General features: G+C 45.9%; 1 protein-coding gene across 1 annotated transcript in view; it reads right to left on the reverse strand.

Annotated features, from left to right (window-relative positions):
• The window catches only part of RAB42 (RAB42, member RAS oncogene family), a 62831-nt gene extending 37422 nt beyond the window's left edge, over window positions 1-25409 (reverse strand). The window contains exon 1 of the mRNA XM_069756709.1: window positions 25120-25409. Coding sequence (XP_069612810.1) covers window positions 25120-25334 — 215 coding nt within the window. The 5' untranslated portion in view covers window positions 25335-25409. The remainder of the gene's footprint in view (window positions 1-25119) is intronic.
• Between the last annotated feature and the right edge of the window lie 328 nt (window positions 25410-25737).

The raw sequence follows: 25737 nt of genomic DNA on the forward strand, positions 1-25737 counted from the left end.
GGATTTCTCTGATGATTCTTCAGTAGAATTACATCACAGCAGCTGCAAATACTGCAGGAGACCTACTGGAGCCCATATGGATCCAAAATACACCCAAAAATCAGTTAAATTTGGTGGTGGAAAGATCATGGTCTGGGGTTACATTCAGTATGGGGGTGTGCGAAACATTTGCAAGGTGGAAGGCAATATCAATAGCCTAAAATATAAAGAACCAACACACAGAATGAGCAATGGACGGCACTAGAGAAGCACAAATCAATATGGGCATTCACTCCTTAAAGAACATCCGAAAAATACGCAAGTGGCACGAATGTTCTGGGTATACGGTGCTCAGCACTGATAAGCAATCCAGAGTAAATACGATGAAACAAGAAAAGAAAACAGTGCGGCACTCACCCTTATTTTTGAAGCTGTGAAATCGTGCTCTTTATTGGAGAAAAATGTATAAAACATCCATTAGGACATCAGGTGTTGTGAATTCTGTTATCGAACTCTCTCCTGTGGTCATGAATGGTACTTCGGCGAGTTCTGTCCATGGACTCCCTCTGGTGGCTGTGAGTGGAGCTGCTGCTTCTGAGGTTCCTTCCACAGGTGACGTAGTTTATTCTTTGGCTGGCTGTTCTATTTAACTCCACTCAGATCGTTACTCCATGCCAGCTGTCTATGTTCTTGTACTGGTTCAGTTCGCTCTTGGATCTTTCTGTTGACCTGTCTACTCCAGCAGAAGCTAAGCCCCTGCTAGTTATTTACTTGTTCATTGTTTCCTTGTCCAGCTGGCTATCATGATCTTGCCCTGCTAGCTGGAAGCTCTGGGATGCAGAGTGGCACCTCCGCACCGTCTCACGGTCTTTTTGCACACTCTGCGTGGTCTTTTTGTAGGGTTTTGTGCTGACCGCAAAGATACCTTTCCTATCCTCAGTCTGTTTAGTAAGTCTGGCCTCCCTTTGCTAAAACCTGTTTCATTTCTGTGTTTGTGACTTTCATCTTAACTCACAGTCAATATATGTGGGGGGCTGCCGTTTCCTTTGGGGAATTTCTCTGAGGCAAGGTAGGCTTTATTTTCTATCTTTAGGGCTAGTTAGCTCTTAGGCTGTGAAGAGGCATCTAGGTCGTGTTAGGTACGCTCCACGGCTATTTCTAGTTGTGTGATAGGATTAGGGGTTGCGGTCAGCAGAGCTCCCATTTCCCAGAGCTTGTCCTGTGTGAGTTTAACCATCAGGTCGTTATTGCGGAGATACGTGGCGCCTATGGTTCCCTCCGTTGATCCTCCTGCCCCGGTGTTGGTCGAGGGGGAGTTGGAGTATGTGGTGGAGAAGATTTTGGATTCTCGTATTTCGAGACGGAAACTCCAGTACCTGGTCAAGTGGAAGGGTTATGGTCAGGAAGATAATTCCTGGGTTTTTGCCTCTGATGTTCATGCTGCCGATCTAGTTCGTGCCTTTCATTTGGCTCGTCCTGATCGGCCTGGGGGCTCTGGTGAGGGTTCGGTGACCCCTCCTCCAGGAGGGGGTACTGTTGTGAATTCTGTTATCGAACTCCCTCCTGTGGTCATGAATGGTACTTCGGCGAGTTCTGTCCATGGACTCCCTCTGGTGGCTGTGAGTGGAGCTGCTGCTTCTGAGGTTCCTTCCACAGGTGACGTAGTTTATTCTTTGGCTGGCTGTTCTATTTAACTCCACTCAGATCGTTACTCCATGCCAGCTGTCTATGTTCTTGTACTGGTTCAGTTCGCTCTTGGATCTTTCTGGTGACCTGTCTACTTCAGCAGAAGCTAAGTCCCTGCTAGTTATTTACTTGTTATTATTATTATTATTTTTATTATTATACATTTTTATAGCGCCATTTATTCCATGGCGCTTTACATGTGAATACGGGGCAAATATAGACAAATACATTAAACATGAGCAGATAACAAGGCACACGAGTACATAAGGAGGGAGGACCCTGCCCGCGAGGGCTCACAGTCTGCAGGGGGTGGGTGAGGATACACTAGGAGAGGGAAGAGCTGGCTGTACGGCTGTTCAGTAGGTTGAGGATCACTGCAGGCTGTAGGCTTGTCGGAAGAGATGAGTCTTCAGGTTCTTTTTGAAGGTTTCTATGGTAGGTGCAAGTCTGATGTGTTGGGGTAGAGAGTTCCAGAGTATGGGGGAAGCACGGGAGAAGTCTTGGATGCGGTTATGGGAAGAAGAGATGAGAGGGGAGTAGAGAAGGAGGTCTTGGGAGGATCAGAGGTCGCGTGTAGGTAGGTACCGGGAGACCATGTCACAGATGTATGGAGGAGACAGGTTGTGGATGGCTTTGTATGTCAGTGTGAGGGTTTTGAACTGGAGTCTCTGGGCGATAGGAAGCCAGTGAAGGGCTTGACACAGGGGAGAGGCTGGGGAATAGCGGGGGGACAGGTGGATTAGTCGGGCAGCAGAGTGTAGGATGGATTGGAGTGGTGCCAGAGTGCTAGAGGGGAGTCCAGAGAGTAGGAGGTTGCAGTAGTCGAGGCGGGAGATGATAAGGGCATGCACTAGCGTTTTTGCAGTGTTGCGGTCAAGGAAAGCACGGATCCGGGAAATATTTTTGAGTTTGAGACGACAGGAGGAGGCAAGGGCTTGGATATGTGGCTTGAAAGAGAGGGCAGAGTCGAGGATCACCCCGAGGCACCGGGCGTGTGGGACTGGGGATAGTGAGCAGCCATTGACATTGATGGATAGGTCTGGTGGAGGGGTAGAGTGAGATGGGGGAAAGATGATGAATTCTGTTTTGTCCATGTTCAGTTGTAGAAAGCGAGCAGAAAAGAAGGCTGAAATGGCAGACAGACAGTGCGGGATTTTGGTAAGCAAGGAGGAGAGGTCAGGTCCGGAGAGGTAGATCTGCGTGTCGTCAGCGTAGAGATGGTACTGCATACCGTGGGATTCTATGAGCTGTCCCAGGCCGAAAGTGTAGATGGAGAAGAGTAGGGGTCCTAAACAGAGCCCAGAGCCTTGTTCATTGTTTCCTTGTCCAGATGGCTATCATGATCTTGCCCTGCTAGCTGGAAGCTCTGGGATGCAGACAATCAGGTCAACGGGAGGGTGCGGAGGTGGAGTGTGGACGACGACCGTTTCGCACGGTATGTGCTTCAACGGGTCCAGTACCCGTTGACCTGATGTCCTAATGGATGTTTTATACATTTTTCTCCAATAAAGAGCACGATTTCACAGCTTCAAAAATAAGGGTGAGTGCCGCACTGTTTTCTTTTTTTCTTTTCTTGTTTCACGGTATTAAAATATAAAGAAGTATTAGCTACCTCTTATATTCCAAATCATAAAAGGGGTCAAATTCTGCAGCAGGATGTTGCTCCATCTCATACATCCATCTCTACAACAAAGTTCCTCCAGGCAAAAAAGATCAAGGTGCTCAAGGATTGGACAGCCCAATCACCAAATATGAACATCATTGAGCATGTTTGGGGTAGGATGAAAGAGGAAGCGTGGAAGACAAAATCAAAGAATCTAGATGAACTCTGGGAGGCATGTAAGACTGCATTCTTTGCTATTCCTGATGACTTCATTAATAAACTGTATGAATCATTGTTGAACCGCATGGATACAGTCCTTCAAGCTCATGGAAGTCACACAAAATATTAAATATGACTCTAATAACACTACAACTTCATTCACCAATGTAATGCAACATATATTTGTATTTTAACCCCTTCATGACCCAGCCTATTTTGACCTTAAAGACCTTGGCGTTTTTTGCAATTCTGACCAGTGTCCCTTTATGAGGTAATAACTCAGGAACGCTTCAACGGATCCTAGCGGTTCTGAGATTGTTTTTTCGTGACATATTGGGCTTCATGTTAGTGGTAAATTTAGGTCAATAAATTCTACGTTTATTTGTGAGAAAAACGGAAATTTGGCGAAAATGTTGAAAATTTCGCAATTTTCACATTTTGAATTTTTATTCTGTTAAACTAGAGAGTTATGTGACACAAAATAGTTAATAAATAACATTTCCCACATGTGTACTTTACATCAGCACAATTTTGGAAACAAAATTTTTTTTTGCTAGGAAGTTATAAGGGTTAAAATTTGACCAGCGATTTCTCATTTTTACAACGAAATTTACAAAACCATTTTTTTAGGGACCACCTCACATTTGAAGTCAGTTTGAGGGGTCTATATGGCTGAAAATACCCAAAAGTGACACCATTCTAAAAACTGCACTCCTCAGGGTACTCAAAACCACATTCAAGAAGTTTATTAACCCTTCAGGTACTTCACAGCAGCAGAAGAAGCATGGAAGGAAAAAATTAACATTTCACTTTTTAGTCACAAAAATTATCTTTTAGCAACAATTTTTTTATTTTCCCAATGGTAAAAGGAGAAACTGAACCACGAAAGTTGTTGTCCAATTTGTCCTGAGTACGCTGATACCTCATATGTGGGGGTAAACCACTGTTTGGGCGCACGGCAGGGCTTGGAAGGGAAGGAGCGCCATTTGATTTTTTGAATAAAAAATTGGCTCCACTCTTTAGCGGACACCATGTCACGTTTGGAGAGCCCCCGTGTGCCTAAAAATTGGAGCTCCCCCACAAGTGACCCCATTTTGGAAACTAGACGCCCCAAGGAACTTATCTAGATGCATAGTGAGCACTTTCAACCCCCAGGTGCTTCACAAATTGATCCGTAAAAATGAAAAAGTACTTTTTTTTCACAAAAAAATTCTTTTAGCCTCAATTTTTTCATTTTCACATGGGTAACAGGATAAAATAGATCCTAAAATTTGTTGGGCAATTTCTCCTGAGTACGCTGATACCTCATATGTAGGGGTAAACCACTGTTTGGGCACACGGCAGGGCTCGGAAGGGAAGGCGTGCCATTTGACTTTTTGAATGGAAAATTAGCTCCAATTGTTAGCGGACACCATGTCGCGTTTGGAGAGCCCCTGTGTGCCTAAACATTGGAGATCCCCCACAAGTGACCCCATTTTGGAAACTAGACCCCCCAAGGAACTTATCTAGATGCATATTGAGCACTTTAAACGCCCAGGTGCTTCACAGAAGTTTATAACGCAGAGCCATGAAAATAAAAAATAATTTTTCTTTCCTCAAAAATGATTTTTTAGCCTGGAATTTCCTATTTTGCCAAGGGCAATAGGAGAAATTGGACCCCAAATGTTGTTGTCCAGTTTGTCCTGAGTACGCTGATACCCCATATGTTGGGGTAAACCACTGTTTGGGCACATGCCGGGGCTCGGAAGTGAAGTAGTGACGTTTTGAAATGCAGACTTTGATGGAATGCTCTGTAGGCGTCATGTTGCGTTTGCAGAGCCCCTGATGTGGCTTAACAGTAGAAACCCCCCACAAGTGACCCCATTTTGGAAACTAGACCCCGAAAGGAACTTATCTAGATGTGTGGTGAGCACTTTGAACCCCCAAGTGCTTCACAGAAGTTTATAATGCAGAGCCGTGAAAATAATAAATACGTTTTCTTTCCTCAAAAATAATTATTTAGCCCAGAGTTTTTTAATTTTCCCAAGGGTAACAGGAGAAATTTGACCCCAATATTTGTTGTCCAGTTTCTCCTGAGTACGCTGATACCCCATGTGTGGAGGTAAACCACTGTTTGGGCACACGTCGGGGCTCAGAAGGGAAGTAGTGACTTTTGAAATGCAGAATTTGATGGAATGGTCTGCGGGCGTCACGTTGCGTTTGCAGAGCCCCTGGTGTTCCTAAACAGTAGAAACCCCCCACAAGTGACCCCATTTTAGAAACTAGACCCCCCAAGGAACTTATCTAGATATGTGGTGAGCACTTTGAACCCCCAAGTGCTTCACAGACGTTTACAACGCAGAGCCGTGAAAATAAAAAATCATTTTTCTTTCCTCAAAAATAATGTTTTAGCAAGCATTTTTTTATTTTCACAAGGGTAACAGGATAAATTGGACCCCAGTAATTGTTGCGCAGTTTATCCTGAGTATGCTGGTACCCCATATGTGGGGGTAAACCACTGTTTGGGCACACGTCGGGGCTCGGAATTGAGGGAGCACCATTTGACTTTTTGAATACGAGATTGGCTGGAATCAATGGTGGCGACATGCTGCGTTTGGAGACCCCTGATGTGCCTAAACAGTGGTAACCCCTCAATTCTACCTCCAACACTAACCCCCCCACACCCCTAACCCTAATCCCAACTGTAGCCATAACCCTAATCACAACCCTAATTCCAACCCTAACCCTAAGGCTATGTGCCCACGTTGCAGATTCGTGTGAGATTTTTCAGCATCATTTTTGAAAAATCCGCGGGTAAAAGGCACTGCGTTTTACCGGCGGATTTTCCGCGGATTTCCAGTGTTTTTTGTGCGGATTTCACCTGCGCATTCCTATTGAGGAACAGGTGTAAAACGCTGCGGAATCCGCACAAAGAATTGACATGCTGCGGAAAATACAACGCAGCGTTTCAGTGCGGTATTTTCCGCACCATGGGCACAGCGGATTTGGTTTTCCATAGGTTTACTTGGTACTGTAAACCTGATGGAACTCTGCTGCAGATCCGCAGCGGCCAATCCGCTGCGGATCCGCAGCCAAATCCGCACCGTGTGCACATAGCCTAATTCTAAAGGTATGTGCACACGCTGCGAAAAACACTGCGGATCCGCAGCAGTTTCCCATGAGTTTACAGTTCAATGTAAACCTATGGGAAACAAAAATCGCTGTACACATGCTGCGGAAAAACTGCACGGAAACGCAGCGGTTTACATTCCGCAGCATGTCACTTCTTTGTGCGGATTCCGCAGCGGTTTTACAACTGCTCCAATAGAAAATCGCAGTTGTAAAACTGCAGTGAAATGCGCAGAAAAAACGCGGTAAATCCGCCATAAATCCGCAGCGGTTTAGCACTGCGGATTTATCAAATCCGCAGCGGAAAAATCCGCAGAGGACCAGAATACGTGTGCACATACCGAAACCCTAACCCTAGCCCTAACCCTACCCCTACCCCTAACCCTAACCCCAGCCCTAACCCTAGCCCTAACCCTACCCCTAACCCTAGCCCTAACCCTACCCCTAACCCTACCCCTAACCCTACCCCTAACCCTATTCTAACATTAGTGGAAAAAAAAAAATTCTTTATTTTTTTATTGTCCCTACCTATGGGGGTGACAAAGGGGGGGGTCATTTATTATTTTTTTATTTTGATCACTGAGATAGATTATATCTCAGTGATCAAAATGCACTTTGGAACGAATCTGCCGGCCGGCAGATTCGGCGGGCGCACTGCGCATGCGCCCGCCATTTTGGAAGATGGCGGCGCCCGGGGAGAAGACGGACGGACCCCGGCAGGATCGGTAAGTATGATGGGGTGGGGGAGGAGCACGGGGGGGGGATCGGAGCATGGGGGGGTGAATCGGAGCGCGGGAGGGGTGGAACGGAGCACGGGGGAGGGTGGAACGGAGCACGGGGGGGTGGAACGGAGCACGGGGAGCGGACAAGAGCACGGGGGGCAGCGGAGCACAGGACGGAGGGGAGCGGGGCAGTGTACCGGGCAGATCGGGGGGCTGGGGGGGCGATCGGTGGGGTGGGGTGGGTGCACATTAGTATTTCCAGCCATGGCCGATGGTATTGCAGCAGCGGCCATGGCTGGATTGTAATATTTCACCCGTTATAATAGGTGAAATATTACAAATCGCTCTGATTGGCAGTTTCACTTTCAACAGCCAATCAGAGCGATCGTAGCCACGGGGGGGTGAAGCCACCCCCCCTGGGCTAAACTACCACTCCCCCTGTCCCTGCAGATCGGGTGAAATGGGAGTTAACCCTTTCACCCGATCTGCAGGGACGCGATCTTTCCATGACGCCACATAGGCGTCATGGGTCGGATTGGCACCGACTTTCATGACGCCTACGTGGCGTCATGGGTCGGGAAGGGGTTAAGCTAATTATTTGACTATCACATTACTTTCTGTGGGCGACAAAACGTTTGTCTTGCCAAAATCTGACCATTCTGTGTCCATTAACTGATCAATATTTCTGCATTGATGTCAATTTATTTTCTTAACCTAAACCACATTTCGGAGAGTTTCAGCTTTCAAAAGAATAATTTATACAACCAATGGATGAATTTAACATCAGGTTATAAGCTTTTTTTTCACATAACATGGATAAGCGACATAACTTCTGTCAGTGAGTGTATAGTGGAATGCGTTGTGGACAAAAAAACTTAAAGGGGTTGTCCACTACTTTCAATTAACCCCCCAATGTATCCCCCCTGGGGCCCCTAATGAATTGGGCAATTACCTTGCGTTGCCGTTTTCGCCTGTGAGCGGCGCTATTCTGCCTGCTGAGTCCGGGTCACGTGACCCCCAGACTGCAGCCGCCGCTCATTTCCGCCGACGTCACGTCAATTTCCAGACTCTAGAAATTGACGTGACGTCAGCAGCAGGCGTGACCAGCCCCCACAGTCAGCAGTCACTCAGCAAGAGTGACTGGGCTGTGGGCGGGGCTGGGGGGCTGCCTGCAGGGCTGTGCTGGGGGCGGGCGGGGCTCTGTGTGCTCACTGCTACTGGGATCATGATGTGCGGGCGGGGCTGTGCTGCGGTCGTCGGGGATCTGCCCGCCGGCGCCGGTGTTTTTGTAGACCGGCACCGGTGTCTGCCCGCCGGCGTGTGCGGGTGCCTGCCTGCCGGCGTGTGCGGGTGCCTGCCCGCCGGCGTGTGCGGGGCTCTGCCCGCCGGCATGTGCGGGGCTCTGCCCACCGGCTTGTGCGGGTGCCTGCCCGCCGGCGTGTGCGGGGGTCTGCCCGCCGGCGTGTGCGGGTGCCTGCTCACCGGCGTGTGCAGGGGTCTGCCCGCCAGCGTGTGCGGGGGTCTGCCCGCCGGCATGTGCGGGTGCCTGCCCGCCGGCATGTGTGTGTGTGTGCCGGCGATGTGTGTGTGCCGGCGCTGTGTGTGTGCCGGCGCTGTGTGTGTGTGTGCGTGCCGGTGCTGTGTGTGTGTGTGTGCGTGCCGGCGCTGTGTGTGTGTGTGGGTGTGTGTGCGTGCCGGCGCTGTGTGTGTGTGTGTGTGCCGGCGCTGTGTGTCTGTGTGTGTGCATGCCGGCGCTGTGTGTGTGTGTGTGTGTGCGTGCCGGCGCTGTGTGTGTGTGTGTGCCGGCGCTGTGTGTGTGTGTGTGTGCGTGCCGGCGCTGTGTGTCTGTGTGTGTGCGTGCCGGCGATGTGTGTGTGTGTGTGTGCGTGCCGGCGCTGTGTGTGTGTGTGCGTGCCGGCGCTGTGTGTCTGTGTGTGTGCGTGCCGGCGCTGTGTGTGTGTGTGCGTGCTGGCGATGTGTGTGTGCCGGCGCTGTGTTTGTGCCGGCGCTGTGTGCAGGTATCGTCCAATGGGACTACAAGTCCCATCGGGCTCTGCCTGCTACACTGACAGTAAGTGACACATTAGCCAATGATGGGACAGTAATAGTCCCATCATCCGGCTAATGTTTTGAATGTAAAAAAAAAAAACATACACAGTACATACATACATACAACACACACCATGCGACGACATGCACCATGCGACGACATGCACCATGCGACGGCATGCATGCACCATGCGGCGACATGCACCATGCGGCGACATGCACCATGCGACATTCGACGACATGCACCATGCGAAGACATGCAACATGCACCATGCGGCGACATGCGACATGCTGCATGCACCATGCTACAACATGCAACATGCTACATGCGACGACATGCACCATGCGACGACATGCACCATGCGACGACATGCTGCATGCACCATGTGACATGCACCATGCGACGACATGCAACATGCACCATGCGACGACATGCACCATGCGACGACATGCGACATGCACCATGTGACATGTACCATGCGGCGACATGCTGCATGCACCATGCGACAACATGCGACATGCTACATGCGACGACATGCACCATGCGACAACATGCTACATGCTACATGCACCATGCGACGACATGCACCATGCGACGACATGCACCATGTGACATGCACCATGCGACGACATGCACCATGCGACGACATGCACCGTGTGACATGCACCATGCGACGACATGCACCATGTGACATGCACCATGCGACGACATGTGACATGCACCATGTGACATGCACCATGCGACGACGCACCATGTGACATGCACCATGCGACGACATGCGACGACATGCGACATGCACCATGCGACGACATGCACCATGCTACATGCACCATGCGGCGACATGTGACATGCACCATGTGACATGCACCATGCGACGACATGCGACATGCACCATGCGACGACATGCACCATGCAACGACATGCGACATACAGTACATACATACATACATACATACTACAGACATACAGTACATATAACATAGAGTACATACTCACCATCACTTGTCACTTTGTTCCCCGAAGCCATTGTCACCTGTAAAAAATATTAAAATAATAAACAAACAATATACTCCCTGTCTGCAGAAATCCAATTAAAACGAGTGTCCCACGACGATCTCCCATGGAGAGCAGGAGCATCAGTTGATGCGACCACTCTCCAGGGGCTCCAGGAACACAATGATGGAAGGTATCCTTCCATCATGTATTCCTCACAAGGTATTCCTACGCCCCTGTGAGAAAATAGTCCCTAGTCTCACTATTGGCATTGCTGGGTGAGACATTTTCCCGCGCAGCAATTGCCATAAAGTGAGACCAGTGAACTAGAGTAACCTCAGTGATGCACTGCAGGAGCCATTGTCTCCTGTCAGTGTGTCACTGAGGGTCCTATAGAGCAGTGACATCACCCGATGTCACTGTTCTATAGGGGAGATCGTCGTGGGACACTCGTTATTAATTGGACTACGGCGGAAAGATAGTATACGGTTTATTATTTTACTTTTTTTTGCAGGCGCTGAAGTATGGTAAGTATGGTTAAATGAAGACTATTAAAATACTTTTTTCCAAATGTGTGTGTGTTTTATTAACCCTTCCTTACTATTGGATTAATAATGGATAGGTGTCTTATTGACGCCTCTCCGTTAATAACCCGGCTTAATATCACGTTACAATAGCAAGGTGACATTAACCCCTTATTACCCCATATCCCACCGCTACTCGGGAGTGGGAAGAGAGGGGTTAAGTGCCGGAATTGGTGCATCTTACAGATGCGCCATTTCTGGGGCGGCTGCGGACTGGTATTTGTAGCCGGGGGGGGGGGGCAATATCCATGGCCCCTCTCTAGGCTATGAATATCAGCCTGCAGCTGTCTGCGTAGCCTTTCTGGCTATGAAATATAGGGGGACCCCACGTCATTTTTTTTTTGGGGGGGGGGTGTCACCCTCTTTTAACCCCTTAAGCCCCGAGGGTGGTTTGCACGTTAATGACCGGGCCAATTTTAACAATTCTGACCACTGTCCCTTTATGAGGTTATAACTCTGGAATGCTTCAACGGATATTGGCGATTCTGACAATGTTTTCTCGTGACATATTGTACTTCATTTTAGTGGTAACATTTATTCGATATAACTTGCGTTTATTTGTGAAAAAAACGGAAATTTGGCGAAAATTTAGAAAATTTCGCAATTTTCCAACTTTTAATTTTTATGCCCTTAAATCACAGAGATATGTCATGCAAAATACTTAATAAGTAACCTTTCCCACATGTCTACTTTACATCAGCACAATTTTGGAACCAAAATTTTTTTTTGTTAGGGAGTTATAAGGGTTAAAAGTTGACCAGCAATTTCTCATTTTTACAACACCATTTTTTTTTAGGGACCACATCTCATTTGATGTCATTTTGAGGGGTCTATATGATAGAAAATACCCAAGTGTGACACCATTCTAAAAACTGCACCCCTCAAGGTGCTCAAAACCACATTCAAGAAGTTTATTAACCCTTCAGGGGTTTCACAGGAATTTTTGGAATGTTTAAATAAAAATGAATATTTAACTTTTTTTCACACAAAATTTATTTCAGCTCCAATTTGTTTTATTTTACCAAGGGTAACAGGATAAAATGGATGCCAAACATTGTTGTACAATCTGTACTGAGTACGCTGATACCCCATATGTGGGGGTAAACCACTGTTTGGGCGCATGGCAGAGTTTGGAAGGAAAGGAGCGCCATTTGACTTTTCAATGCAAAATTGACAGGAATTGAGATGGGACGCCATGTTGCGTTTGGAGAGCCCCTCATGTGCCTAAACATTGAAACCCCCCACAAGTGACACCATTTTGGAAAGTAGACACCCTAAGGAACTTAAAAAATGATAACTCATAGAACTTATCCGCATTATTTCACTAATTTTAGATATAACTATCAAGCGGAGGACAGTATGACTTAATCGCCAATGTTGAAACCAACACACTCCAAAACAAACGATACGTAAGTCAAAGCTTATAGACAAAAATACAACAATTCTTTATTATTAAAAATTACATAAGACGCTGTGAATAGGAGTCGGTTAACACAACCAAAAACATGCTATGCAAAAGCACGTAGGGGGCACAAACCCTGGACAGATCCATCCCATAATGATTCTAAGGCATATTGCCGCTGCACCAGCACACTCAGGAGTCAATGCTACACAAATGCCAACCGCATAGTAATTACAAATGGCGAGATATAAATTAAATGGGTACCTGTGGCTGATGCAGTAAGGGTGTCCAGGGGGTGTGCGCCCGCCCCAACGCACGTTTCGGTGAACCACCTTCGTCAGGGGGCATGCCCCCTGGTGGTTCACCGAAACGTGCGTTGGGGCGGGCGCACACCCCCTGGACACCCTTACTGCATCAGCCACAGGTACCCATTTAATTTATATCTCGCCATTTGTAATTACTATGCGGTTGGCATTTGTGTAGCATTGACTCCTGAGTGTGCTGGTGCAGCGGCAATATGCCTTAGAATCATTATGGGATGGATCTGTCCAGGGTTTGTGCCCCCTACGTGCTTTTGCATAGCATGTTTTTGGTTGTGTTAACCGACTCCTATTCACAGCGTCTTATGTAATTTTTAATAATAAAGAATTGTTGTATTTTTGTCTATAAGCTTTGACTTACGTATCGTTTGTTTTGGAGTGTGTTGACCCTAAGGAACTTATCTAGATGTGTGGTGACCACTTTGGCCCACCAATTGCTTCACAGAAGTTTATAATGCAGAGCCGTAAAAATAAAAAATCATATTTTTTCACAAAAATGATCTTTTCGCCCCCAATTTTTTATTTTCCCAAGAGTAAGAGAAGAAATTGGACCTCAAAAATTGTTGGCCAATTTGTCCTGAGTACGCTGATACCCCATATATGGGTGTAAACCATTGTTTGGGCGTATGGCAGAGCTCGGGAGGGAAGGAGCGCCATTTGACTTTTCAATGCAAAATTGACTGGAATTGAGATGGGACGCCATGTTGCGTTTGGAGAGCCCCTGATGTGCCTAAACATTGGAACCCCTCACAAGTGACACCATTTTGAAAAGTAGACCCCTTAAGGAACTTATCTAGATGTGTGGTGAGCACTTTGACCCAACAAGTGCTTCACAGAAGTTTATAATGCAGAGCCGTAAAAATAAAAAATCTTATTTTTTCACAAAAATGATCTTTTCGCCCCCAATTTTTTATTTTCCCAAGGGTAAGAGAAGAAATTAGACCACAAAAGTTGTTGTGCAATTTGTCCTGAGTGCGACGATACCCCATATGTGGGGGTAAACCACTTTTTGGGTGCATAGCAGAGCTCGGAAGGGAAGGAGCGCCATTTGACTTTTCAATGCAAAATTGACTGGAATTAAGATGGGACGCCATGTTGGTTTGGAGAGCCCCTGATGTGCCTAAACATTAAAACCCCCCACAAGTGACACCATTTTGGAAACTAGACCCCCTAAGGAACTTATCTAGATGTGTTTTGAGAGCTTTGAACCCCCAAGTGTTTCACTACAGTTTATAACGCAGAGCCGTCAAAATATATATTTTTTTTTTTTCGCAAAAATTATTTTTTAGCCCCCAGTTTTGTATTTTCACAAGGGTAACAGAATAAATTGGACCCCAAAAGTTGTTGTCCAATTTGTCCTGAGTACGCTGATACCCCATATGTGGGGGGGAACCACTGTTTGGGCGCATGGCAGAGCTCGGAAGGGAAGGAGCGCCATTTGGAATGCAGACTTAGATGGATTGGTCTGCAGGCGTCACGTTGCATTTGCAGAGCCCCTGATGTACCCAAACAGTAGAAACCACCCACAAGTGACCTCATATTGGAAACTAGACCTCCCACGGAACTTATCTAGATGTGTTGTGAAAACTTTGAACCCCCAAGTGTTTCACTACAGTTTACAACGCAGAGCCGTGAAAATAAAAACCTTTTTTTTCCCACAAAAATGATTTTTAGCCCCCCAAATTTTTATTTTCCCAAGGATAACAAGAGAACTTGGACCCAAAAAGTTGTTGTCCAATTTGTCTCGAGTACGATGATACCCCATATGTTGGGGTAAACCCCTGTTTGGGCGCACGGGAGAGCTCGGAAGTGAAGGAGCACTGTTTTACTTTTTCAATGCAGAATTGGCTGGAATTGAGATCGGACGCCATGTCGCGTTTGGAGAGCCCCTGATGTGCCTAAACAGTGGAAACCCCCCAATTATAAATGAAACCCTAATCCAAACGCACCCCTAACCCTAATCCCAACTGTAACCCTAACCACACACCTAACCCTGACACACCCCTAATTCTAATCCCAACCCTAATCCCAACCGTAAATGTAATCTAAACCCTAACCCTAGCCCTAACCCTAGCCCTAACCCTAATGGGAAAATGGAAATAAATAAATTTTTTTTAATTTTATTATTTTTCCCTAAGGCTAGGTTCACATTGCGTTAGGGAAATCCGTTTAGCGCTAGCGGATTGCGCTAACGCAATGTCTTTTTAGGTGTCGTGTTTAGTGGTCGCGTTAACGTCCCCGCTCTGGAAGATCGGGGATCGGACCTCGGGCGCGCCGCGGACGCTGCAAGCAGCGTCTGAGGCGCGCCACAAAAGAATGGCACCTTGCTAGCGCGAGCCGAAAATGGCACGCTCTAGCGATGCGCTACACCCGAAAATCATATTGCTGTCAATGGTTGTGCTAACGGACCCATTGCACGGCGTTAATTGTGACATTTTCGCCGTGCAACGCTGTCCGTTAGCGTTAACCCATTAACGCAATGTGAACCTAGCCTAACTAAGGGGGTGATGAAGGGGGGTTTGATTTACTTTTATAGCGTTTTTTTATATCGGATTTTTATGATTGGCAGCCGTCACACACTAAAAGACGCTTTTTATAGCAAAAAAGTTTTTGCGTCTCCACATTTTGAGACCTATAATTTTTCCATATTTGGGTCCACAGAGTCATGTGAGGTCTTGTTTTTTGTGGGACGAGTTGACGTTTTTATCGATTACATTTTCGGACACGTGACAGTTTTTGATCGCTTTTTATTCCGATTTTTTGTGAGGCAGAATGACCAAAAACCAGCTATTCATGAATTTCTTTTGGGGGAGGCGTTTATACCGTTCCGCGTTTGGTAAAATTGATGAAGCAGTTTTATTCTTCGGGTCAGTACGATTACAGCGATACCTCATTTATATCATTTTTTTATGTTTTGGCGCTTTTATACGATAAAAGCTATTTTATAGAAAAAATAATTATTTTGGCATCGCTTTATTCTGAGGACTATAACTTTTTTATTTTGTTGGTTATGATGCTATATGGCGGCTCGTTATTTGCGGGACAAGATGACGCTTTCAGAGTTACCATGGTTATTTATATCCGTCTTTTTGATCGCGTGTTATTCCACTTTTTGTTCAGCGTTATGATAATAAAGCGTTGTTTTTTGGCTCGTTTTTTTTTTTTTTTCTTACGGTGTTCACTGAAGGGGTTAACTAGTGGGCCAGTTTTATAGGTCGGGTCGTTACAGACGCGGCGATACTAAATATGTGTACTTTTATTGTTTTTTTGTTTTTTTTTAGGTAAAGAAATGTATTTATGGGAATAATATTTTTTTTTTTCTGCTTTATTTAAGAATTTTTTTTTTTTTTTTACAAGTGTGGAAATTTTTTTTTTTACTTTTTCACTTTGTCCCAGGGGGGGACATCACAGATCACCGATCTAAAAGTGTGCACAGCACTCTGTTAGATCGGTGATCTGACATACAGCCGGGCAGGATTAGAGCTGCAGCTGCAGCCTGATCCTGACCCGGAAGTGCTCCCTGCAGGACCCGGATGCAGCCCCGCGGCCATTTTGGATCCGGGGACTGCAGGGAGAAGACGCTCGGTACACGGTGAGTACATCACCGTGTACCGATCGTCTCAGGGAAGCCCGCAGGGAGCCCCCTCCCTGCGCGATGCTTCCCTGCACCGCCGGCACACCGCGATCTTCTTTGATCGCGGTGTGCCGGGGGTTAATGTGCCGGGAGCGGTCCGTGACCGCTCCTGGCACATAGTGCCGGATGTCAGCTGCGATAGGCAGCTGACACCCGGCCACGATCGGCCGCGCTCCCCCCGTGAGCGCGGCCGATCGCATATGACGTACTATCCCGTCCCTGGGAATTAAGTCCCAGGTCACCTGGACGGGATAGTACGTCATATGGGATTAAGGGGTTAATAGCCAGTAAAGGCTACGCAGACAGCTGCGGGCTGGTATTCATAGCAGGCTACAGATATTGGCCCCGGCCGTCGGCTTTCCCCCTCTGGCACAGAAAATTGCGCGGGAGCCCACGCCGTTTTTTTTCCGCTTTTTTTTTTTCTTTTTAAATTCATCGCTCATTAAGGCCTCTTTCACTTTTGCATCAGTACGGGTCCATCGCTATGCGTCGGGCCGACGTACCGACGCACGTTGTGAAATTTGTGCATGACGTGGACAGCGGATGCAGTTTTTCAACGCATCCGCTGCCCATTCTGAAGTGCGGGGAGGAGGGGGCGGAGTTTCTGCCGCAAATGCGCGGTAGAAAATGGCGGGCGAGCCGGCCAAAAAAATTTTCAATTGAACGTTTTTTTGTGCCGACGGTCCGCCAAAACACGACGGATCCGTAGCACGACGGAGGCGATGTCTGGCCATCTGTCACGATCCGTCGCTAATACAAGTCTATGGGTAAAACGCATCCTGCGAGCACATTTGCAGGATCCGTTTATTTGCACCGGATCGTTTTTTCCACCAGATCCGTTTTTTTCAACCGGATCCGTTTTTTTCCGCCGGATCCATTTTATTCGACCGGATGTTTTTTTTTCCGCCAGATCTGTTTTTTTCTCATAGAGTTGTATTAGCGCCGGATTGCGCCTGGTGGCCACACGTTTTATCCGTTTTTGCAGGATCCGTCAAAAAAGCTGTTTCCACCGGACGGAAAACACATACAGAGGAACGGTTTTTCGGTACGTTGAAAAAACGCACAGCGACTGATCTAGCAAAAAACGGATGAAACGTGTGGCCATCAAACGCACTCTGGCGCTAATACAACTCTATGAGAAAAAAACGGATCTGGCGGAAAAAAACGATCAGGTGGTAAAAACGGATACGGCGGGAAAAAAAAGATCCGGCAGAAAAAAAAGATCCAGCGAAAAAAAACGGATCCTGCAAATGTGCTTGCAGGATGCGTTTTGTACCCATAGACTTGTATTAGCAACGTATCCGTCGTGTTTTGGCGGACACAACGCACAAAAAAAAGTTCAATGTAAATTTTTTTGTGCGACGTGTCTGCCATTTCCGACCGCGCATGCGTGACTGGAACTCCACCCCCTCCTCCACGCTCATCACAATGGGCAGCGGATGCGTTGTAAAACTGCATCCGCTGCCCACGTTGTGCTAAAGTTAGCATAACGTCCGTCGGTACGTCTGGCCGAAGGTTTGCGACGGCCCCGTACCGACGCAAGTGTGAAAGTAGCCTTGCATCTGAATTTGCTGAGTATAATGCAGCCACCCCAGAGTATAATGTAGCCCCCATAGAATATAATGCAGCCCCCCATAGTATATCAGACAGCCTCCCCCATAGAATATAATATACCCCCCATAGTATATAAGACAGCCTCCCCCATAGAATATACCCCCGCAATAGTATATAACACGGCCTCCCCCATAGAATATAATATACCTCCCATAGTATATATCAAAGCCTGCATATAATATAGCACAACTTGCATAGTACAGTGGGGCAAAAAAGTATTTAGTCAGTCAGCAATAGTGCAAGTTCCACCACTTAAAAAGATGATAGGCGTCTGTAATTTACATCATAGGTAGACCTCAACTATGGGAGACAAACTGAGAAAAAAAAATCCAGAAAATCACATTGTCTGTTTTTTTAACATTTTATTTGCATATTATGGTGGAAAATAAGTATTTGGTCAGAAACAAACAATAAAGATTTCTGGCTCTCACCGACCTGTAACTTCTTCTTTAAGAGTCTCCTCTTTCCTCCACTCATTACCTGTAGTAATGGCACCTGTTTAAACTTGTTATCAGTATAAAAAGACACCTGTGCACACCCTCAAACAGTCTGACTCCAAACTCCACTATGGTGAAGACCAAAGAGCTGTCAAAGGACACCAGAAACAAAATTGTAGCCCTGCACCAGGCTGGGAAGACTGAATCTGCAATAGCCAACCAGCTTGGAGTGAAGAAATCAACAGTGGGAGCAATAATTAGAAAATGGAAGACATACAAGACCACTGATAATCTCCCTCGATCTGGGGCTCCACGCAAAATCCCACCCCGTGGGGTCACAATGATCACAAGAACGGTGAGCAAAAATCCCAGAACCACGCGGGGGGACCTAGTGAATGAACTGCAGAGAGCTGGGACCAATGTAACAAGGCCTACCATAAGTAACACACTACGCCACTATGGACTCAGATCCTGCAGTGCCAGACGTGTCCCACTGCTTAAGCCAGTACATGTCCGGGCCCGTCTGAAGTTTGCTAGAGAGCATTTGGATGATCCAGAGGAGTCCTATGGTCTGATGAAACCAAACTGGAACTGTTTGGTAGAAACACAACTTGTCGTGTTTGGAGTTGCATCCATCAAACACCATACCTACTGTAAAGCACAGCCCACACAGTGGTATATACAGCACAACCCACATCTCATCCCCCCGGTAATGGCTCCACACTCTCCTCACCTTTCCTCTTGCCTGCGCTGCTCCTGTCTCGGCGTCTGCAGTCTGCCCGGGACACAGCAGGTCTGTGATGATATGACGTCATCGCGCACCCGCAGTGTCAGAGGCAGAGCGGGGAATGATGGGAGAGGGAGCGTCAGCGGACGCTCTCTCCTCCATCATTGCATTGAACTATACCGGCGTCAAAGACGCCGGTATAGTTGAATGCGGCGGCGGCACTGGCGGGAGTAGGGGGGAAAGAGTGCAGCAGCCCACTACTGGCACCTGCCCTTCTAGCATTTGCCAGAAGTGCCCAATGGCCAGTCCGGCCCTGGTCACCGCCCACACACTTACCTCCTCCTGAACTGCAGCGTTTCTCGGGCCCACATCCGCAGCAAAACTGCAGATATTTGTTACATCTCAATGAAAGTCTAAAGCCGGAGTCACACTACAGCGAGATACGGCCGAGTCTCCCAGGTTAAATACAAGCTCTGGCACCGGCACTCCGGAGCGGAGCGTGCGGCTCTATGTATTGCTGTGCGCCCGCACGCTCCGCTCCAGAGTGCCGGTGCCAGAGCTTGTATTTAACCTGCGAGACTCAGCCGTATCTCGCTGTAGTGTGACTCCGGCGTAAGGGTGCAGAAACGCTGCAGTTCGGCACAAAAGAAGTGACATGCTGCGGAGGAAAAAAAAAGCTGCATTTCGGTGCGGCCTTTTCCGCAGCATGTGCACAACAAGTCTGCGGCTCCCATAGACTTACATTGGTTGTGCACAACACTGTGGATTTAATGCAATTCCGTACTGCAAAAAACGCTGCGGATCTGCAATCAAATCCGCAACGTGTGCACACAGTCTTAGCATTTAGTGAACCTAGCAAAAAGGCAAGCAAAAAACAAGTGTGGGATTGCACTTTTTTTGCAATTTCATCGCACTTTGAATTTTTTTCACATTTTCTACTACACGATATGGTAAAACCAATGGTGTCGTTCAAAAGTAGAACTTGTCCCGCAAAAGATAAGCCCTCACATGGCCATATTGACGGAAACATTATGGCTCTGGAAAGAAGGGGAGCGATAAACGAAAAAAGCTCCAGAGGTGAAGGGGTTTAGAAACATGGATATGGACATATCTATGGAAATAGATATATAGATATGTCTCTGTATGTAGCTATCCATCCCATATCTATCTAAGTCTATCTGTCTGTGTCTATCTATCTATCTATCTAATATCTATATATGTCTATCTATCTATGTGTAATGGAGTGTGGGTTGGACAAATGTAAAAGAGGAGTTGGACAGAAATGACACCACAAATCTTTTTGAAGAGAGAGGAGGGAGAGGATGGAGGGGTTTGGGTGTTTTTGGAGTGGGTGTGCTCGGTTCGGGCTTAGTGGCAGTGCAAAGCATCATGGAACTTGTAGTATTAGAGCACAATAAGGAAGTTGTCGATTAACCTCATGAGAGCTGAATCCAGCACTGAAGATGTGCTGCTACAGCATGATAACAGGTAATATTGCTAAAATAAACACAGTAGATGTTTTCAGTGGCACATAATAGCAAGATCTATGAAAAAAAAAAAAAATTATAGTAGTGGACAACTTCTTTAAAAATGATCACTGTAAATCAAAACTAATATCCCATGGAGGTCTGGATTTAGAATTATGCTCAAAATCGAAGTGGAAATAGAATTGCTAGCTGATCCAACTTCAGTGGAAATGCCTCAAGACAAGGAAATGATGTGTAGTGTGTGTGGCCTCCATGTGCCAGTATGACCTCCCTAAAAAGCCTGGGAATGATCTTGATGAGGCGGCGGCGATTGTTCTGAGGGATCTCCTCCCAGACCTAGATTAAAGCATCAGTCAACCCCTGGACAGTCTGTAGTGCAATGTGGCATTGGTTAGAAGAAACGAGACAGGATGTCCAAGATGTGCTTGATTAGATTCAGGTCTGGGGAATGGGCAGTCCAGTCGATAGCATCAATGCCTTCATCATACAGGAATTGCTGACACACTTCAGTCACATAAGGCCTAGATTTGTCATGCATCAGAAGGAACCCAGGGCCCAGTACACCTGCATATGGTCTCACAATAGGTCTGAATATCTCACCTCAGTACCTAATGGCAGTCAGGGTACCTCTGGCTAGAACATGGAGGGCTGTACGGCCCTCCAAAGAAATGCCTCTCCACACCATTACTGACCCACTGCCAAACTGGTCATGCTGGAGGATGTTGCAGGCAGCAGAACACTCTCCATGGCATCTCCAGACTCTGTCACGTCTGCCACTTTCTCGGTGTGAACCTGCTCTCACCCGTGAAGAGCACATCATGCCAGTGTTGAATCTGGCATTTGCCAGAGAACAAAAAGATAGGCAATCACATTGCACGGTGCATGTCAAACCCTCATACCACCCTCAGGGAGCCTTTGTCTGACAGTTTGAGCAGACCCATGGATGTTAGTGGCCTGCTGGAGGTCATTTTGCAGGGTTTTGGCACTGCTTCTTGCACAAAGGAGGAGGTAGTGGTCCTGCTACTGGGTTTTTGCCCCCTATGGCCCCTTCCACGTCTCCTGGTGTACTGGCCTGTCTACCATCTGCCATCCAGGATGAGCTGCACTACTTGAATAACTTCTGTGGTTTGCTATTGTACCTCTAGGGGTGAAAGCAATGACAACATGCAAAAGTGACCTAAACAACAGCCAAAAAGGATAATATCAAAGAAATGGTCTGTGGTCACCACCTGCTGTACCACTCCTTTATAGGGGTTATCAAATATAAATATTTTATTAATATATTCAATATTAAAACAATGTACAACAAACATGAAAGGTGAAAGACAATAACTCATGAGGGGAAGACAGCCCCCGGAAGAAGCCCACGCGAAACGCGCGTTGGGGCTGCTGTGGAGCGCACACTGACAGATACTATTATGGGTGAGTTGCAGCATCCTGTTTAGGGGTCCTTTTAATATTTGTTTTTCACTTGGCCCCATAGAGGATTTACTATCAACTTCCTACAGGTCCTTCTCAAAAAATTAGCATATAGTGTTAAATTTCATTATTTACCATAATGTAATGATTACAATTAAACTTTCATATATTATAGATTCATTATCCACCAACTGAAATTTGTCAGGTCTTTTATTGTTTTAATACTGATGATTTTGGCATACAACTCCTGATAACCCAAAAAACCTGTCTCAATAAATTAGCATATCAAGAAAAGGTTCTCTAAACGACCTATTACCCTAATCTTCTGAATCAACTAATTAACTCTAAACACATGCAAAAGATACCTGAGGCTTTTATAAACTCCCTGCCTGGTTCATTACTCAAAACCCCCATCATGGGTAAGACTAGCGACCTGACAGATGTCAAGAAGGCCATCATTGACACCCTCAAGCAAGAGGGTAAGACCCAGAAAGAAATTTCTCAACAAATAGGCTGTTCCCAGAGTGCTGTATCAAGGCACCTCAATGGTAAGTCTGTTGGAAGGAAACAATGTGGCAGAAAACGCTGTACAACGAGAAGAGGAGACCGGACCCTGAGGAAGATTGTGGAGAAGTGGAAACATCCAGAGCCACCGTGCACAGGCGTGTGCAGGAAATGGGCTACAGGTGCCGCATTCCCCAGGTAAAGCCACTTTTGAACCATAAACAGCGGCAGAGGCGCCTGACCTGGGCTACAGAGAAGCAGCACTGGACTGTTGCTAAGTGGTCCCAAGTACTTTTTTCTGATGAAAGCAAATTTTGCATGTCATTCGGAAATCAAGGTGCCAGAGTCTGGAGGAAGACTGGGGAGAAGGAAATGCCAAAATGCCTGAAGTCCAGTGTCAAGTACCCACAGTCAGTGATGGTGTGGGGTGCCATGTCAGCTGCTGGTGTTGGTCCACTGTGTTTCATCAAGGGCAGGGTCAATGCAGCTAGCTATCAGGAGATTTTGGAGCACTTCATGCTTCCATCGGCTGAAATGCTTTATGGAGATGAAGATTTCATTTTTCAGCACGACCTGGCACCTGCTCACAGTGCCAAAACCACTGGTAAATGGTTTACTGACCATGGTATTACTGTGCTCAATTGGCCTGCCAACTCTCCTGACCTGAACCCCATAGAGAATCTGTGGGATATTGTGAAGAGAAAGTTGAGAGACGCAAGACCCAACACTCTGGATGAGCTTAAGGCCGCTATTGAAGCATCCTGGGCCTCCATAACATCTCAGCAGTGTCACAGGCTGATTGCCTCCATGCCACGCCGCATTGAAGCAGTCATTTCTGCCAAAGGATTCCCGACCAAGTATTGAGTGCATAACTGAACATTATTATTTGATGGTTTTTTTTGTTTGTTATTAAAAAACACTTTTATTTGATTGGATGGGTGAAATATGCTAATTTATTGAGACAGGTTTTTTGGGTTATCAGGAGTTGTATGCCAAAATCATCAGTATTAAAACAATAAAAGACCTGACAAATTTCAGTTGGTGGATAATGAATCTATAATATATGAAAGTTTAATTGTAATCATTACATTATGGTAAATAATGAAATTTAACACTATATGCTAATTTTTTGAGAAGGACCTGTATATGTGGATAGGGTGGCCAGGGTATTCTCACTAGTTCCCAGCTTTACTTTTGTGGCTTACATTGATTATAAGGGACACTTGTGAATCTGGATTATATCCCTGCCAGGTATGCTCACTTACCCGGTCTGTTACTACAATTTTGTTGCTCCTTCCCCTCATGAGTTATTGTCTTTCACCTTTCATGTTTGTTGTACATTGTTTTAATATTGAATATATTAATAAAATATTTATATTTGATATAATGAGTAGGACATTTACTCCCTTGTGGTCTCATGTAGGATTTATGCTTCTTTGGAGTGTCCTGTGTTATCGATCAGTAGTCTATCATTGTGGCAGTTTGCCCTCTGGAGATATTTCTGTATATTTCAGTGGTTTCTCTTTCTATAAGTCCTTTATAGGGGTTGTCTTGCTAATTGCCTATCATTTCTACCTGTAGTCTGTTCCATTTGCACAACAGCAGGAGAAATTGACTCACAGTTGGTGTTGCTTCATAACCGGACAGGTTGGTTTCACAGAAGTGTGATTGATTTGGGGCTATATTGTGTTTAAGTGTTCCCTTTATTTTTTTTTAGCAGTGTAGATTATATGAAAAACACCACTATTCTTGTCCATGGGTTGTATTTGGTATTCTAGGGCTGAGCTGTAATACTAAACATGTCCCATAGATCACAAGTAGCAATGTAAAATCTACATGGTTAAAACATTACATTTCTATGTAATAGTGCAAAAACTTTTCATCAAATTTTGACGTTTTTTCCCTTTTCTTTCGAGGGTTATGGTTCTTTCACACTGCAAATCGGGATTCTGTCGTAAGCACCGAAGGATGCATTGACTGTAATACTGCAGACCGAGTCACTGTGTGCTCTGACTTGCATTATATTTGGCCATATATCCCTACTGGAGGTGGACATCCAGATATAGTAGATTGGGTTCCTATTTTCCACTGCAGATTTGTGCATTATAGAATCAATGAGATTTCAAGAAATCTAAAAGGCTGCAGGGAAAATTTGTAGCCTAATTTTACATTTTTGGTGGAATTGAAAGCTGTAGCCTGTTAATCCCAAGTAGTAATCTGCTACGTTTACCCTAAAATCTGCACATCCAATGTGAATTCAAGGCAGTATCTAAATAGATTTCTTATGTGGACCATAGTAATAATGTTCCAAATTCGCAAAATGGAACATGTGAACGTAATGTTGTCCAGTATTGATTAATGAAAATTTAAAGAATGTTTAATATTCTTTGACCAATAAAACAAATATCTGTTGATCATAAACCAAGTATTTTACCAGTTGTCGTTAACACTTATCATTAGGTCTATATGGATCTTTACACTAGCTGCTTTTTTCATGTGCATTCTTCTGAATAGATTATCCACATTTTTATAGAAACAAATCAATATTCATAATACTCACTATAAAATCAATAAAACAATATTGCAATATGTTTTATTGTTTCATCATGTAAAATATTAAATTCACCTCACCGGTAACGCTCCTGGCCAGCCGTGTCCCAGAATTGCAACCTGACTTTAACTCCAGCCTCAGGCTCTTCTATTCGGGAGCAGAAATCTACCCCTACAGTGGGCCCTGTAGTGTCTGTAAACTCTTCCTCTGTGTATCTCCTCAGGAGGGAAGTCTTGCCCACCCCAGAGTCACCTAATAATAGCACTCGAAACTGAAAGTCCCATGCACATGCCATCCTGGCCAGGAATGCTGTGATCCTCAAGAAACTGTGTTGCCAAGATCCTTCACACTGTCCATTCCTTCTTCTCTTCCCGCCCTCCTTTTTGTCATGCTTTCTGTAGTTGCTCACTCAGTTTCAAGTTTCCACTTGCAAATAACATTCCTTTGTCTATTTCAACCAAGTTCAAACAGGGGGACAGGTATAACCTTTATGTATTTTTATTTATTTTACTCACTTATGTAGCGCCATTAATTCCACCGTGCTTTACAAACATCGTCGGCATCTCTTTTCTTTAAATATCCTATTCACACTCTCTTACAAACAACAACAATAGTGCAAATAAAAACAGTTCTATAAATGTATAGTAATTATTTCTTTGGTCTGACATCCAAGTCTAAATTCATTGCAGCTAGGCCAG

Source organism: Ranitomeya imitator, chromosome 3 (assembly GCF_032444005.1).
Source record: "Ranitomeya imitator isolate aRanImi1 chromosome 3, aRanImi1.pri, whole genome shotgun sequence".
Classification (NCBI taxonomy): Eukaryota; Metazoa; Chordata; class Amphibia; order Anura; family Dendrobatidae; genus Ranitomeya; species Ranitomeya imitator.